The sequence below is a fragment of the Cherax quadricarinatus genome, chromosome 18, assembly GCF_038502225.1.
Source record: "Cherax quadricarinatus isolate ZL_2023a chromosome 18, ASM3850222v1, whole genome shotgun sequence".
NCBI classification, from domain to species: domain Eukaryota; kingdom Metazoa; phylum Arthropoda; class Malacostraca; order Decapoda; family Parastacidae; genus Cherax; species Cherax quadricarinatus.
In genome coordinates, this window is record NC_091309.1 from 36,080,553 (window position 1) to 36,097,996 (window position 17,444).

A 17,444-nucleotide genomic window follows, 5' to 3' on the forward strand; every position below is an offset into this window, starting at 1 on the left:
GAGTAGCAGAGTCTTCTTAAAATAAAGATAAACCAGGTGTTGCACATGTCTCACATTCTCCAAAATACTTTCACAATTAAGTTTAAACAAAACAAGAAAATCCATAGGCAAAATTTCAGTTAGAAATCTTCAATACTGAAGTGGCACCCAGGAAAAATAAATCATCAAAAAACTGGTAACACAAACTAACAAAATTAATACAAACTAATTAAAAACAAACATTCCTCAGAGGAAGTAATCCTTAAATAACATTATAGTATAACATACTCACTTATATTGTAGTTCTTTTCAAATGATGTGACTCTGTCTCTATATTCATATTCGTCGAAGTACGGCTCCACATATGTTATCTGAATACAAGCTTTATCAGAGCTTAACTTCGTTATGTCAACTGTGTTGCTATCCTTGATGATGGCAGTATTTTCTGCACCAAATCGGTCAGAATAAAAACCCTGGAAAAGAATATATAAAAATATCTCTTAAAGAAAAGATTGCAGCACTAGCAAAGAAAATAAGCAAGGAGAGGAATAAACAACAGGGAAGTACATACAAGATGTGGAAATACTATCTTCTATTTATTTCCCCAAGATAAATAGAGTGGGGAGGAGAAATGGAGTATAAGAAACATATACAGTAGACTATCATAATTTGCACAACCATAACTTGCATTTTCAATAACTATATAAATTTTATGTTCTAGACTTTAAACTATGCGTGAAAAGCTGCTTTGATGCACAACAGGAAGCCTAGCATCCACCCATGGTGTAAACAACCACACAAGTGGTCAGTCCATTTTCAATCTTTACATCACTCCATCTTACCTCTGGAGGTGTTAAAATGAAAATTAAGTATGAAACTATGCTTATTTTGAAAAACTGAAGCAATTGATAAGCTGAAGAGTAATGCTTGGGTCATGGCAATGGCTTGTGTCTTGGTTGTTAGTAAATAAACAATTCATTCATTGTGGAATGAGTGATCCTCAATGTGACATGGTGAAAGAATGAGAAACAGGTCATTACAGCTACAAAAGACAAAAGCCAAGACTGTGTGTATGAGCAGGATGGAAAGCCAGCAGAAGTGGGTTGCATAATACAGTGGGCCCTCGGGTAACAGCATTAATCCGTTCCAGAGAGCTCGCCTTTAACCGATTTGGACATTAGCCGAATTAATTCTCCCCATAAGAAATAATGGAAATCCAATTTATCCGTTCCAGACACCCACGTGTGTAAGTGTATCGACACTGTTAAATTTATGCCAGAATTCTGGTGCTTCAGTGTCTTGAGTTGTCAACTGTTGCTTTGAAGGGTTTATGTACCATCCTGCATATTTAGTCTTACTCCTTAATCCAGTGGTTGTATAAAAAAAAATATGTATTTTTTTTTTTTCAACAAGTCGGCCGTCTCCCACCGAGGCAGGGTGACCCAAAAAAGAAAGAAAATCCCCAAAAAGAAAATACTTTCATCATCATTCAACACTTTCAGAACACTTGCACATTATCACTGTTTTTGCAGAGGTGCTCAGAATACAACAGTTTAGAAGCATACACACATAAAGATACACAAAATATCCCTCCAAACTGCCAATATCCCAAACCCCTCCTTTAAAGTGCAGGCATTGTACTTCCCATTTCCAGGACTCAAGTCCGACTATATGAAAATAACCGGTTTCCCTGAATCCCTTCACTAAATATTACCCTGCTCACACTCCAACAGATCGTCAGGTCCCAAGTACCATTCGTCTCCATTCACTCCTATCTAACATGCTCACGCACACTTGCTGGAAGTCCAAGCCCCTTGCCCACAAAACCTCCTTTACCCCCTCTCTCCAACCCTTTCGAGGACGACCCCTACCCCGCCTTCCTTCCCCAATAGATTTATATGCTTTCCATGTCATTCTACTTTGATCCATTCTCTCTAAATGACCAAACCACCTCAACAACCCTTCTTCTGCCCTCTGACTAATACTTTTATTAACTCCACACCTTTTCCTAATTTCCACACTCCGAATTTTCTGCATATTTACACCACACATTGCCCTTAAACAGGACATCTCCACTGCCTCCAACCGTCTCCTCGCTGCTGCATTTACCACCCAAGCTTCACACCCATATAAGAGTGTTGATACTACTATACTTTCATACATTCCCTTCTTTGCCTCCATAGATTACATTTTTTGACTCCACATATACCTCAACGCACCACTCACCTTTTTTCCCTCATCAATTCTATGATTAACCTCATCCTTCATAAATCCATCCGCCGACACGTCAACTCCCAAGTATCTGAAAACATTCACTTCTTCCATACTCCTCCTCCCCAATTTTATATCCAATTTTTCTTTATCTAAATCATTTGACACCCTCATCACCTTACTCTTTTCTATGTTCACTTTCAACTTTCTACCTTTACACACATTCCCAAACTCATCCACTAACCTTTGCAATTTTTCTTTAGAATCTCCCATAAGCACAGTATCATCAGCAAAAAGTAACTGTGTCAATTCCCATTTTGAATTTGATTCCCCAAAATTTAATCCCACCCCTGTCCTGAACACCTAATTAGCATTTACTTCCTTTACAACCCCATCTATAAATATATTAAACAACCATGGTGACATTACACATCCCTGTCTAAGACCTACTTTTACCGGGAAGTAGTCTCCCTCTCTTCTACACACTCTAACCTGAGCCTCGCTATCCTCATAAAAACTCTTTACAGCATTTAATAACTTAACACCTATTCCATATACAGTGGACCCCCGCATAACGATTACCTCCGAATGCGATCAATTATGTAAGTGTATTTATGTAAGTGCATTTGTACGTGTATGTTTGGGGGTCTGAAATGGACTAATCTACTTCACAATATTCCTTATGGGAACAAATTCAGTCAGTACTGGCACTTGAACATACTTCTGGAGTGAAAAAATATCGTTAACCGGGGGTCCACTGTACTTGCAACATCTGCCACATTGCTCCTCTATCCACTCTATAATATGCCTTTTCTAAATCCATAAATGCAATAAAAACTTCCCTACCTTTATCTAAATACTGTTCACATATATGCTTCAATGTAAACACTTGATCTACACATCCCCTACCCACCCTGAAACCTCCTTGCTCATCCGCAATCCTACATTCTGTCTTACCTCTAATTCTTTCAATTATAACCCTACCGTACAGTTTTCCTGGTATACTCAGTAAACTTATTCCTCTATAATTTTTACAGTCTCTTTTGTCCCCTTTCCCTTTATATAAAGGGATTATACATGCTCTCCACCAATCCCTAGGTACCTTCCCCTCTTTCGTACATTTATTAAACAAAAGTACCAACCACTCCAACACTATATCCCCCCCTGCTTTTAACATTTCTGTCATGATCCCATCAGTTCCAGCTGCTTTACCCCCTTTCATTTTACGTAATGCCTCACGTACCTCCCCCACACTTACATTCTGCTCTTCTTCACTCCTAAAAGATGGTATACCTCCCTGACCAGTGCATGAAATTACTGCCAAATTACATCCAAATTACATCCAAATATATACGAAATATTCGCTATTCTAAACCAAAAATACACTCACAGTTTTTTACTATTATGTACTGCATGAAGCAGGATTTTTTATATAGTGCACACAATGCATAGACCTATCCTCTCATATCTAGGCCCAAATTCACCATTCACTGTTTATCTGAGTGAGTTGAGCTCATCACACAGTTCTACAGCACAGACCCTGAGCTGAGCTGTAGTGATAAACTACAGAAAGAAAAGTGAGGGTATAAGTTTATAAATTCAAGAATAAATGTGGATTAGAATGAAGGTGGATTACGAGAAGTAGGTTATAATTAATGTGTATGCACCTGGGGGTGAGAGGTATGTAGAATAGAAAGATTTTAGATGTTAGGTTAATGTTAAAAAAGTTTTGAGCCAAATGAGAGAATAATTGTTGTGGGGAATCTTAATGCTGAAATGGCTGAGACTGTTGTAAACTGTCTAGTAGGTAAGCTTGGAGTGCTAGGGTCAATGAAAATGGGGAATGTTCCATAGCACTAAAGTGTGCAGCAGAAGACTGTACTTTCATTCTACCTACTGCCTTATGCACTTAATCCATATCCACCTCCAGATCTTCCTCACTCCTCTATGTTATTCCTCCCTTCCCAATGCAACTAATCAGCAACTCCCTTTCATCATTAACATTCACAACTCGTCAAAATATCCTCTCCATCAATTTTTCATTAAACATCTCCCCTATCAAGTCTAATTGCTCTTCAAGTTTCCTCTCCAAAACCATTTCCTCTCTGTATACTCTGCTTTCTGTATATCATTTTCACATGGTAAAAATTTCAATGCTAGGTAGTAGGTTGGTAGACAGCAACCGCCCAGGGAGGTACTACCGTCCTGCCAAGTGAGTGTAAAATGAAAGCCTGTAATTGTTTTACACGATGGTAGGATTGCTGGTGTCCTTTTCTCTGTCTCATAAACATGCAAGATTTCAGGTACGTCTTGCTACTTCTACTTACACTTAGGTCACACTACACATACATGTACAAGCATATATATATACACACACCCCTCTGGGTTTTCTTCTATTTTCTTTCTAGTTCTTGTTCTTGTTTATTTCCACTTTTCTCCATGGGAAAGCGGAACAGAATTCTTCCTCCATAAGCTATGCGTGTCGTAGGAGGCGACTAAAATGCCAGGAGCAAGGGGCTAGTAACCCCTTCTCCTGTATAAATTACTAAATTTAAAAAGAGAAACTTTTGTTTTTCTTTTTGGGCCACCCTGCCTTGGTGGGATACGGCCAGTGTGTTAAAAGAAAGAAACATGCAAAATTTCATGTACATCCTGCTACTTCTACTTACACTTAGGTCACACTACACGTGCATGTACAAGCATATATATACACACCCCGCTGGGTTTTCTTCTATTTTCTTATTAATTCTTTTTTTTTATTATCACACTAGCCTATTCCCACCAAGGCAGGGTGGCCCGAAAAAGAAAAACTTTCACCATCATTCACTCCATCACTGTCTTGCCAGAAGGGTGCTTTACACTACAGTTTTTAAACTGCAACATTAACACCCCTCCTTCAGCGTGCAGGCACTGTACTTCCCATCTCCAGGACTCAAGTCCGGCCTGCCGGTTTCCTTGAACCCCTTCATAAACGTTACTTTGCTCACACTCCAACAGCACGTCAAGTATTAAAAACCATTTGTCTCCATTCACTCCTATCAAACACGCTCACGCATGCCTGCTGGAAGTCCAAGCCCCTTGCACACAAAACCTCCTTCACCCCCTCCCTCCAACCTTCCCTAGGCCGACCCCTACCCCGCCTTCCTTCCACTACAGACTGATACACTCTTGAAGTCATTCTGCTTCGCTCCATTCTCTCTACATGTCCGAACCACCTCAACAACCCTTCCTCAGCCCTCTGGACAACAGTTTTGGTAATCCCGCACCTCCTCCTAACTTCCAAACTACGAATTTTCTGCATTATATTCACACCACACATTGCCCTCAGACATGACATCTCCACTGCCTCCAGCCTTCTCCTCGCTGCAACATTCATCACCCATGCTTCACACCCATATAAGAGCGTTGGTAAAACTATACTCTCATACATTCCCCTCTTTGCCTCCAAGGACAAAGTTCTTTGTCTCCACAGACTCCTAAGTGCACCACTCACCCTTTTCCCTTCATCAATTCTATGATTCACCTCATCTTTCATAGACCCATCCGCTGACACGTCCACTCCCAAATATCTGAATACATTCACCTCCTCCATACTCTCCCTCCAATCTGATATCCAATCTTTCATCACCTAATATTTTTGTTATCCTCATAACCTTACTCTTTCCTGTATTCACTTTCAATTTTCTTTTGCACACCCTACCAAATTCATCCACCAATCTCTGCAACTTCTCTTCAGAATCTCCCAAGAGCACAGTGTCATCAGCAAAGAGCAACTGTGACAACTCCCACTTTGTGTGATTCTTTATCTTTTAACTCCACGCCTCTTGCCAAGACCCTCACATTTACTTCTCTTATAACCCCATCTATAAATATATTAAACAACCACGGTGACATCACACATCCTTGTCTAAGGCCTACTTTTACTGGGAAATAATTTCCCTCTTTCCTACATACTCTAACTTGAGCCTCACTATCCTCGTAAAAACTTCACTGCTTTCAGTAACCTACCTCCTACACCATACACCTGCAACATCTGCCACATTGCCCCCCTATCCACCCTGTCATACGCCTTTTCCAAATCCATAAATGCCACAAAGACCTCTTTAGCCTTATCTAAATACTGTTCACTTATATGTTTCACTGTAAACACCTGGTCCACACACCCCCTACCTTTCCTAAAGCCTCCTTGTTCATCTGCTATCCTATTCTCCGTCTTACTCTTAATTCTTTCAATAATAACTCTACAATACACTTTACCAGGTATACTCAACAGACTTATCCCCCTATAATTTTTGCACTCTCTTTTATCCCCCTTGCCTTTATACAAAAGGAACTATGCATGCTCTCTGCCAATCCCTAGGTACCTTACCCTCTTCCATACATTTATTAAATAATTGCACCAACCACTCCAAAACTATATCCCCACCTGCTTTTAACATTTCTATCTTTATCCCATCAATCCCGGCTGCCTTACCCCCTTTCATTTTACCTACTGCCTCACGAACTTCCCCCACACTCACAACTGGCTCTTCCTCACTCCTACAAGATGTTATTCCTCCATGCCCTATACACGAAATCACAGCTTCCCTATCTTCATCAACATTTAACAATTCCTCAAAATATTCCCTCCATCTTCCCAATACCTCTAACTCTCCATTTAATAACTCTCCTCTCCTATTTTTAACTGACAAACCCATTTGTTCTCTAGGCTTTCTTAACTTGTTAATCTCACTCCAAAACTTTCTTATTTTCAACAAAATTTGTTGATAACATCTCACCCACTCTCTCATTTGCTCTCTTTTTACATTGCTTCACCACTCTCTTAACCTCTCTCTTTTTCTCCATATACTCTTTCCTCCTTGCATCACTTCTACTTTGTAAAAACTTCTCATATGCTAACTTTTTCTCCCTTACTACTCTCTTTACATCATCATTCCACCAATCGCTCCTCTTCCCTCCCGCACCCACCTTCCTGTAACCACAAACTTCTGCTGAACACTCTAACACTACATTTTTAAACCTACCCCATACCTCTTCGACCCCATTGCCTATGCTCTCATTAGCCCATCTATCCTCCAATAGCTGTTTATATCTTACCCTAACTGCCTCCTCTTTTAGTTTATAAACCTTCACCTCTCTCTTCCCTGATGCTTCTATTCTTGTATCCCATCTACCTTTTACTCTCAGTGTAGCTACAACTAGAAAGTGATCTGATATATCTGTGGCCCCTCTATAAACATGTACATCCTGAAGTCTACTCAACAGTCTCCTATCTACCAATACATAATCCAACAAACTACTGTCATTTCGCCCTACATCATATCTTGTATACTTATTTATCCTCTTTTTCTTAAAATATGTATTACCTATAAGTAAACCCCTTTCTATACAAAGTTCAATCAAAGGGCTCCCATTATCATTTACACCTGGCACCCCAAACTTACCTACCACACCCTCTCTAAAAGTTTCTCCTACTTTAGCATTCAGGTCCCCTACCACAATTACTCTCTCACTTGGTTCAAAGGCTCCTATACATTCACTTAACATCTCCCAAAATCTCTCTCTCTCCTCTGCATTCCTCTCTTCTCCAGGTGCATACACGCTTATTATGACCCACTTCTCGCATCCAACCTTTACTTTAATCCACATAATTCTTGAATTTACACATTCATATTCTCTTTTCTCCTTCCATAACTGATCATTCAACATTACTGCTACCCCTTCCTTTGCTCTAACTCTCTCAGATACTCCAGATTTAATCCCATTTATTTCCCCCCACCGAAACTCCCCTACCCCCTTCAGCTTTGTTTCGCTTAGGGCCAGGACATCCAACTTCTTTTCATTCATAACATCAGCAATCATCTGTTTCTTGTCATCCGCACTACATCCACGCACATTCAAGCATCCCAGTTTTATAAAGTTTTTCTTCTCTTTTTTTAGTAAATGTCTACAGGAGAAGGGGTTACTAGCCCATTGCTCCCGGCATTTTAGTCGCCTCATACGACACGCATGGCTTACGGAGGAAAGATTCTTTTCCACTTCCCCATGGACAACAGAAGAAATAAAGAAGAACAAGAGCTATTTAGAAAAAGGAGAAAAACTTAGATGTATGTATATATATATGCATGTGCGTGTCTGTGAAGTGTGACCAAAGTGTAAGTAGGAGTAGCAAGATATCCCTGTTATCTAGCGTGTTTATGAGACAGAAAAATAAACCAGCAATCCTACCATCATGCAAAACAGTTACAGGTTTCTGTTTCACAGTCATCTGGCAGGACGGTAGTACTTCCCTGGGTGGTTGCTGTCTACCAACCTACTACCTTGTTTATTTCCTCTTATCTCCATGGGAAAGTGGAACAGAATTCTTCCTCCGTAACCCATGTGTGTTGTAAGAAGCTACTAAAATGCCGAGAGCAAGGAGCTAGTAACCCCCTTCTCCTGTATACATTACTGAAGTTAGAAGGAGAAACTTTTGTTTTTCTTTTTGGGCCACCCTGCTTCAATGGGATATGGCCAGTTTGTTGAAAGAAGAAGAAAAGCCTCTATGCTAGCTTTTCCTTCTTTCCCACCCTCTTTAATTCATCATTCTAGGAATCATTTCTCTTCCCATTGTCTTAAACCCACAAATGTTTGCTTCACACACACTAGCACTACATTCTTAAATTTACCCCATACCTCCTCAGCCTCCTACTAATTTCCTGTACCCTCTCTAGCCCACCTTTCTCCCAAAAGTTGCTTTTATTTTTTTTCTGAACTTTTTTTTTTTTATTATCACACCGGCCGATTCCCACCAAGGCAGGGTGGCCCGAAAAAGAAAAACTTTCACCATCATTCACTCCATCACTGTCTTGCCAGAAGGGTGCTTTACACTACAGTTTTTAAACTGCAACATTAACACCCCTCCTTCAGAGTGCAGGCACTGTACTTCCCATCTCCAGGACTCAAGTCCGGCCTGCCGGTTTCCCTGAATCCCTTCATAAATGTTACTTTGCTCACACTCCAACAGCACGTCAAGTATTAAAAACCATTTGTCTCCATTCACTCCTATCAAACACGCTCAAGCATGCCTGCTGGAAGTCCAAGCCCCTCGCACACAAAACCTCCTTTACCCCCTCCCTCCAACCCTTCCTAGGCCGACCCCTACCCCGCCTTCCTTCCACTACAGACTGATACACTCTTGAAGTCATTCTGTTTCGCTCCATTCTCTCTACATGTCCGAACCACCTCAACAACCCTTCCTCAGCCCTCTGGACAACAGTTTTGGTAATCCCGCACCTCCTCCTAACTTCCAAACTACGAATTCTCTGCATTATATTCACACCACACATTGCCCTCAGACATGACATCTCCACTGCCTCCAGCCTTCTCCTCGCTGCAACATTCATCACCCACGCTTCACACCCATATAAGAGCGTTGGTAAAACTATACTCTCATACATTCCCCTCTTTGCCTCCAAGGACAAAGTTCTTTGTCTCCACAGACTCCTAAGTGCACCACTCACTCTTTTTCCCTCATCAATTCTATGATTCACCTCATCTTTCATAGACCCATCCGCTGACACGTCCACTCCCAAATATCTGAATACGTTCACCTCCTCCATACTCTCTCCCTCCAATCTGATATTCAATCTTTCATCACCTAATCTTTTGTTATCCTCATAACCTTACTCTTTCCTGTATTCACCTTTAATTTTCTTCTTTTGCACACCCTACCAAATTCATCCACCAATCTCTGCAACTTCTCTTCAGAATCTCCCAAGAGCACAGTGTCATCAGCAAAGAGCAGCTGTGACAACTCCCACTTTGTGTGTGATTCTTTATCTTTTAACTCCACGCCTCTTGCCAAGACCCTCGCATTTACTTCTCTTACAACCCCATCTATAAATATATTAAACAACCACGGTGACATCACACATCCTTGTCTAAGGCCTACTTTTACTGGGAAAAAATTTCCCTCTTTCCTACATACTCTAACTTGAGCCTCACTATCCTCGTAAAAACTCTTCACTGCTTTCAGTAACCTACCTCCTACACCATACACTTGCAACATCTGCCACATTGCCCCCCTATCCACCCTGTCATACGCCTTTTCCAAATCCATAAATGCCACAAAGACCTCTTTAGCCTTATCTAAATACTGTTCACTTATATGTTTCACTGTAAACACCTGGTCCACACACCCCCTACCTTTCCTAAAGCCTCCTTGTTCATCTGCTATCCTATTCTCCGTCTTACTCTTAATTCTTTCAATTATAACTCTACCATACACTTTACCAGGTACACTCAACAGACTTATCCCCCTATAATTTTTGCACTCTCTTTTATCCCCTTTGCCTTTATACAAAGGAACTATGCATGCTCTCTGCCAATCCCTAGGTACCTTACCCTCTTCCATACATTTATTAAACAATTGCACCAACCACTCCAAAACTATATCCCCACCTGCTTTTAACATTTCTATCTTTATCCCATCAATCCCGGCTGCCTTACCCCCTTTCATTTTACCTACTGCCTCACGAACTTCCCCCACACTCACAACTGGCTCTTCCTCACTCCTACAAGATGTTATTCCTCCTTGCCCTATACACGAAATCACAGCTTCCCTATCTTCATCAACATTTAACAATTCCTCAAAATATTCCTTCCATCTTCCCAATACCTCTAACTCTCCATTTAATAACTCTCCTCTCCTATTTTTAACTGACAAATCCATTTGTTCTCTAGGCTTTCTTAACTTGTTAATCTCACTCCAAAACTTTTTCTTATTTTCAACAAAATTTGTTGATAACATCTCACCCACTCTCTCATTTGCTCTCTTTTTACATTGCTTCACCACTCTCTTAACCTCTCTCTTTTTCTCCATATACTCTTCCCTCCTTGCATCACTTCTACTTTGTAAAAACTTCTCATATGCTAACTTTTTCTCCCTTACTACTCTCTTTACATCATCATTCCACCAATCGCTCCTCTTCCCTCCTGCACCCACTTTCCTGTAACCACAAACTTCTGCTGAACACTCTAACACTACATTTTTAAACCTACCCCATACCTCTTCGACCCCATTGCCTATGCTCTCATTAGCCCATCTATCCTCCAATAGCTGTTTATCTTACCCTAACTGCCTCCTCTTTTAGTTTCTGAACTGAACCTCAATATCAAATTTAATGGAATCTTTATTGCAACTTTGAGCATAGAGAAAATAGAGAAAACACTCTGTATACCAACAGATCATTCATAATATGTAACTTAAACATTATGAAGCTTATCCATATAAGAGAGATTAGTGTAATGGCAAAAAAAATTACAGTAATTCTAAAAGAAAAGTTAAATATGTAATTTTACTTTACCTCTAATCTGTGAGAGATCTCAGGCAGCTTGGTCAACATGGGTTCTTTGTATATATATTCCTCTCCATCAAGGTCTCCAAATTTGGAACCATAGAAACCTACACGAAAGTAAGTTCCGAACATTCTTCTTCCCTCTAATGCATCAATCTTGGTAAATGCATCTTGTAATTTAGAGTAAATATTTATTAGCTTTTTCCAGTCTCTATTTTTCTCAGCAATAGGAGTAAGAATTTTATACACCTCATTAAGGCACTCAAACATTCCAGCCTGAAATATATCAATATTAAGTTATTGGAATGATATACCATATACCATGATCAATAAGATCACAGTCAACAGGTGATATCACAATATACAAACAACCACTGTGAAAAAAAAGTGACCTTTCAAGTGTTTTCGTGATTTCTCACATTATCTGGTGCTTGATAATGTGTGAAATCACAAAAACACTTGGATGTTCACTACTTTTTCAAAGTACAACTTTACTAAAATAAAAGCTGAAAGCTTGGTTAAAATATTACAAATACATATTACTAATACAGCCTCTCCTCACTTAATGACAGAGTTCCGCTCCTAAGAACACATCGGTAAACGTATGTGTCTCTAAGTGAGAAGCAAACTATAATGGTACTGGGTTTGTGTCAACCATCTTTGGTATTGTTTTAATGTCACCTTTGCAGAATTTATAACATTTCTGGCATATTTTTAAATATTTATACAGTAGTTTACTGTATATTGTAATAAACAGAATAGAGGAAATCAGCTCGAATATACATTATTTAGGTACGTATACTGGTCTGAGAGCCCATCATAAGTCTGAGTCATCGGTAAACGAGTAGTACATCGCTAAGTGAGGAAAGGCTGTAGTGAAATATCATGAATAAGTGCACAATCCATGGAGCCACAGCTTCAAAGTGTATAGATCACACTTCACATTTCAATATTGCAAAAATTTTTTAGCAGTAACAGAAAATAAACAAAAGAACTATAGTATTTTGTATAAGGAAAGCGTGAAGGTATTTGACAAGTGTAACTAACGACTGTTAGTTCTGGGGATCATTTGTCATGTGCTGTCATATGCGTGTCACGAGCTGTTAGCACATGTAAGGGAGGGCCCCATTTTATGGCACTTCGCTTTACAGCAATTCGCTAATATAGACATCTCAAATTACAACCAAAAATTTATTTATATGGCTCCCTGATTCACTACCCTGGCGTCGAAGTGCCACTCTGTTTACAACCTCCGTGAGCTCAGCATCTATCAATTGTCTGGAAACTTTCCAAAATTTCATGTGCTATTAGCAAATGACATTAAGCTCAATGAATAACAGTTTAAGAGGGAGTTGATATTAAATTTTTCAAAATACAGTGAGCTACTAAAGCCAAACAAGTTTCAATGTGTATACAATAAAAATAATTCCAAGTCAAAGTATGATGTAATCACACCCTTGATTTTTCTCATCTTTATATCAACTGCCTGATTTGTGAATACAGATGGTAGAGTATTTCCTTTTAAACACGCTGGTTGTCTCTTACCAAGGCAGGGTGGCCCGAAAAAGAAACACTTTCCCCATCACTCACACTATCACTGTCTTGCCAGAGGCACATAGATATGGTACTCTTTCAACCAATAAAATCAAATGCCATTACAATATATACAGTACTGCCTTTTGAGGACAACGATAATGCTATAAATGGGTAAAGTCAATGCAAAGTTATAGGGCTTTGAGAGAATGTTAAGTTTTTAGACAATACTAAAATCAATGATGAAAGTAGTGATCATATGCAAAGCGGGAAAACCAATATTCTAAATATCTCTGAATGTAGAGACACTTTTACCACTGTTATTTTCAGTGTCTAATGACAGTATGAAGCCAGTGCTGTTACACAAATTAAGAAGAGATATAGTACATGAAACTAAGAAAGCTACCAATACATATACATGAGAGGAATTTTAAATTATCATTGAGCATTTAGGAGTGAAGATCATCAAGAATGTACTGTAAATAAATATTAGTAGTTATAGTAAGACATAACCAAGTCTGAAAGTTAAATGATTCTAAGAGCATTCATAATTTTAAAATAAATGGAAATACAAACAGAAAGACAGTGTATGAAAGTCTTGGTAGAAGAATGGAGTAGAGAAATATGTATATGAAGTGATCTTTTATATCCCTAGGTAGTAGGTTGGTAGACAGCAAATGCCCAGGGAGGTACTACCGTCCTGCCGAGTGAGTGTAAAACAGAAGCCTGTAACTGTTTTACATAATGGTAGGATTGCTAGTGTCTTTTTTTCTGTCTCATAAACATGCAAGATTTCATATACATCTTGCTACTTCTACTTACACTTACATCACACTACACGTGCATGTACAAGCATATATATATATATATATATATATATATATATATATATATATATAAATATAAATATATATATATATATATATTGGCAGTTTGGAGGGATATGTTGTGTATCTTTATATGTTTATGCTTCTAGACTGTTGTATTCTGAGCACCTCTGCAAAAACAGTGATAATGTGCGAGTGTGGTGAAAGTGTTGAATGATGATGAAAGTATTTTCTTTTTGGGGATTTTCTTTCTTTTTTGGGTCACCCTGCCTCGGTGGGAGACGGCCGACTTGTTGAAAAAAAAAAAAAAAAAAAAAAATATATATATATATATATACACACACCCCACTGGGTTTTCTTCTATTTTCTTACTAGTTCTTGTTCTTGTTTTTTCCTCTTATCTCCATGGGGAAGTGGAACAGAATTCTTCCTCCATAAGCCATGCGTGCAGTAGAGGTGATTAAAATGCCGAGTGGAGGGGCTAGTAACCCTTTCTCCTGTATACATTACTAAAGTACTAAAGGTAAAAAGAGAAACTTGTTTTTCTTTTTTGGGCCATCCTGCTTCAGTGGGATATGGCCAGTTTGTTGAAAGAAGATCTTTTAATCTGAAGAAATGTTCAAAAATATGGTCTATTTTTGCAATTCATTATACACCACATGAGTTCATTAATACTAATATGGGAGTCATTTAACACTTTAAAAAGATAGCTGTTAAAATAATATTTACCTGGTGGAGTGATGAGCTGGCTTGCTCCAAAAGACCTACAAGCCCATTTTCTGTAAAGTATTTGCCAGTACAAATTCCTTCCTCATCTGGGCTAAGCACATCATCAGACACTGCCAAAAGAATTATCTCATATGAATTGGGGCTAAAATTAGTCCTTTATGTTCACCAAATTATCACATGGATACTTATAACAAGAAAACAACCAAATACATTATTTATATAAAATTGAAGAGAAAGTATGAGAGTACATTGATATGAAAACTCTTATATGGGTGTGAAGTATGGATTTTAAATACTGTAGCTAGGAGATGGCTGGAGGCAGTGGAAATGTTATGTCTGAGGGCAATGTGTGGTGTAAATATTATGCAGAGAATTCGTAATTTGGAGATTAGGAGAAGATGAGGAGTTACTAAGTATTATCCAGAATGCTGAGGAGGGGTTGTTGAGGTGGTTTGGTCATTTAGAGAGGCTGGAGCAAAACAGGATGACTTGGAGGATGTATAAATCTGTAAGGTGGGGTAGGGGTTGACCTAGGAAAGGCTGGAGGAAGGAGGTAATGAAGGTTTTTGTGTGGAAGTGGCTTGGAAATACAACAGTCATGTGTGAGTGTGTTAGGAGTGGATACAAATGGTTTTGGGGACCTGATGAACTACTAGTGTGAGCAAGGTCATGCTTTGTGAAGGGATTCAGGGAAACCAGTTAGCCAGACCTAAGTCATGGAGATGGGAATTACAGTACCTGCACTCTAAAGGTAAAGGAGGGGTTTGGGATATATGGTGTTTGGAGGAACATCTGAATTGTCATATCTGTGTCCTTCTGCCAAGACAGTGACAGTGTGAGTGATGGTGAAAGCATTTTTTTTTTTTTTTGGGGGGTCACCCTGCCTTGGTGAGAGAAGGCTAATGTGTTAAAAAAAATATTAAAAAGAGAGGAGAAATCCAGAAAGTAGGATTGCAGAAGAACAATGTTTTTAAAAAGGGAAGGAAGTTGTGTAGACCAGGCATTAGTTGTTGATCTTGTGCCTGTCTTTATGCCTGATCTCTCTTTTTGCCTAAACTGTATAATTCACAGTCTCATTTACTTGTTACATGCCTGTCCTCTCACTTGATCTTGCCCTTTATCTTAACAATGAAATAACAATGTAATTCAAAACTTGAGATCCTTTAGAACCTTATAATTAACAAATAGTACAGTGGAACCCCGAATATCGGCCATAATCTGTTCCAGAAGGTCGGTCTAAATTCGAAACGGCCTAAATTCGAAGCGATATTTCCCATAAGAAGTAATGTAAATACAATTAATCCATTCCAGACACCCAAAAATAATAATAATAAAAAAATTTTTGCAAATTTTAATTATAGTTTTACATACACAAAACAATGATAAATGAATATAAATAAATATAAACATTACATACCTTTTTTGAAGACTCTTATTGGCAAATGGAAGAAGGCGAGGAGGGGAGAGGGAGCTGGGGTTGTTTCGAAGGGAAATCCCCCTCCATAATGGCTTCAGGTAACAAGTCCCTCTCCTGGGTTACTTCCCTTCTTTGTCTTTTAATAGCACTAGGACCAGCTTTAGAGTCACTGGACCCCTGTCGCACAAAATATCTGTCCAGAGAGCTGTTTCTGGTGCCTCTTAAAGATTTGCCTGACGTGGGCCAAGGTTTTGTCACTGAACATGTTGCAGATATGGCTTGTTTCAGCTTGGTCAGGGTGATATTTCTCAGCAAAAGCTTGCACCCTACTCTGCATTGCACAAATCTCCTTAATCTCTGAAGAAGGCAGCTCCTTCCCTCTCTCTTCCTCCTCCTCTGAAGCAAATTCCTCAGCTGTGGTCTGTTGCTGTTCCAGTTGAAGGTGCCGTAGCTCTTCAGTGATTAGCTCTTCCCTGTGGTCCTCCACAAACTCTTCCACATCCTCATCGCTCACATCCAACCCCATGGACTTCCCCAAAGACACAATAGATTCCACAACAGGCGTAGGGTCGTCAGGGTCAGCCTCAAACCCTTCAAAATCTTTCTCAAGGACACATTCTGGCCACAATTTTCTCCAAGAAGAGTTCAAAGTCCTGGAAGTCACTTCCTGCCAAGCCTTACCTATAAGGCTTATGCAGTTGTAGATACTGAAGTGATTCCTCCAGAACTCTCTTGGGGTCAATTCAGTGTCCGAGGTCCCTTCAAAGCACCTTTGAAACACTGCTTTTGTGTAGAGTTTTTTGAAGTAAGAAATGACCTGTTGGTCCATGGGCTGGATGAGAGTGGTGGTGTTAAGAGGCAAGAACTTCACTGTTATAAAACTGAAATCCCTAGACAATTGGTCTACCAAGTTTGGAGGATGAGCAGGAGCATTGTCCATTACCAGGAGGCACTTCAGTGGCATTTATTTTCCTGGAGGTATTTTTTCACACTTGGGCCAAACACTTCATGGATCCAGTCAACTAAAATTTGCCTTGTGACCCATGCCTTATAGTCAGCCCTCCACATCATACACAATCTATTCTTGACAACACTGTTTTTCTTGAACACACTAGGATTTTCAGAGTGATACACCAGTATAAGTTTCACTTTGAAATCCCCACTAGCATTAGCACAGAACAAGAGAGTTACCCTATCCTTCATAGGCTTATGCCCTGGCAGTGCCTTTTCCTCCTGCGTGATGTAGGTCCTCTTTGGCATTTTCTTCCAAAAGAGGTTTTTTTCGTCACAATTAAACACTTGTTGGGCTTGGAATTCTTCAGTCTCTATGTACCCCTTGAATTCCTGCACAAATTTTTCAGCCACATATTTGTCTGAACTTTCAGTCTCACCATGCCTTACAACACTGTG

At 39.4% G+C, this 17,444-nt stretch overlaps 1 protein-coding gene across 12 annotated transcripts in view; it reads right to left on the bottom strand.

Moving 5' to 3' along the window:
• Zir (dedicator of cytokinesis) overlaps positions 1-17,444 on the bottom strand; it is a 353,738-nt gene that overhangs the window by 58,024 nt on the left and 278,270 nt on the right. For all 12 annotated transcript variants that reach the window (XM_070086406.1, XM_070086403.1, XM_070086405.1 and 9 more), the window contains 3 exons: positions 14,618-14,727; positions 11,538-11,804; positions 272-452 (listed from right to left, as the gene is read on the bottom strand). In XM_070086406.1, coding sequence (XP_069942507.1) covers positions 272-452; positions 11,538-11,804; positions 14,618-14,727 — 558 coding nt within the window. The remainder of the gene's footprint in view (positions 1-271; positions 453-11,537; positions 11,805-14,617; positions 14,728-17,444) is intronic.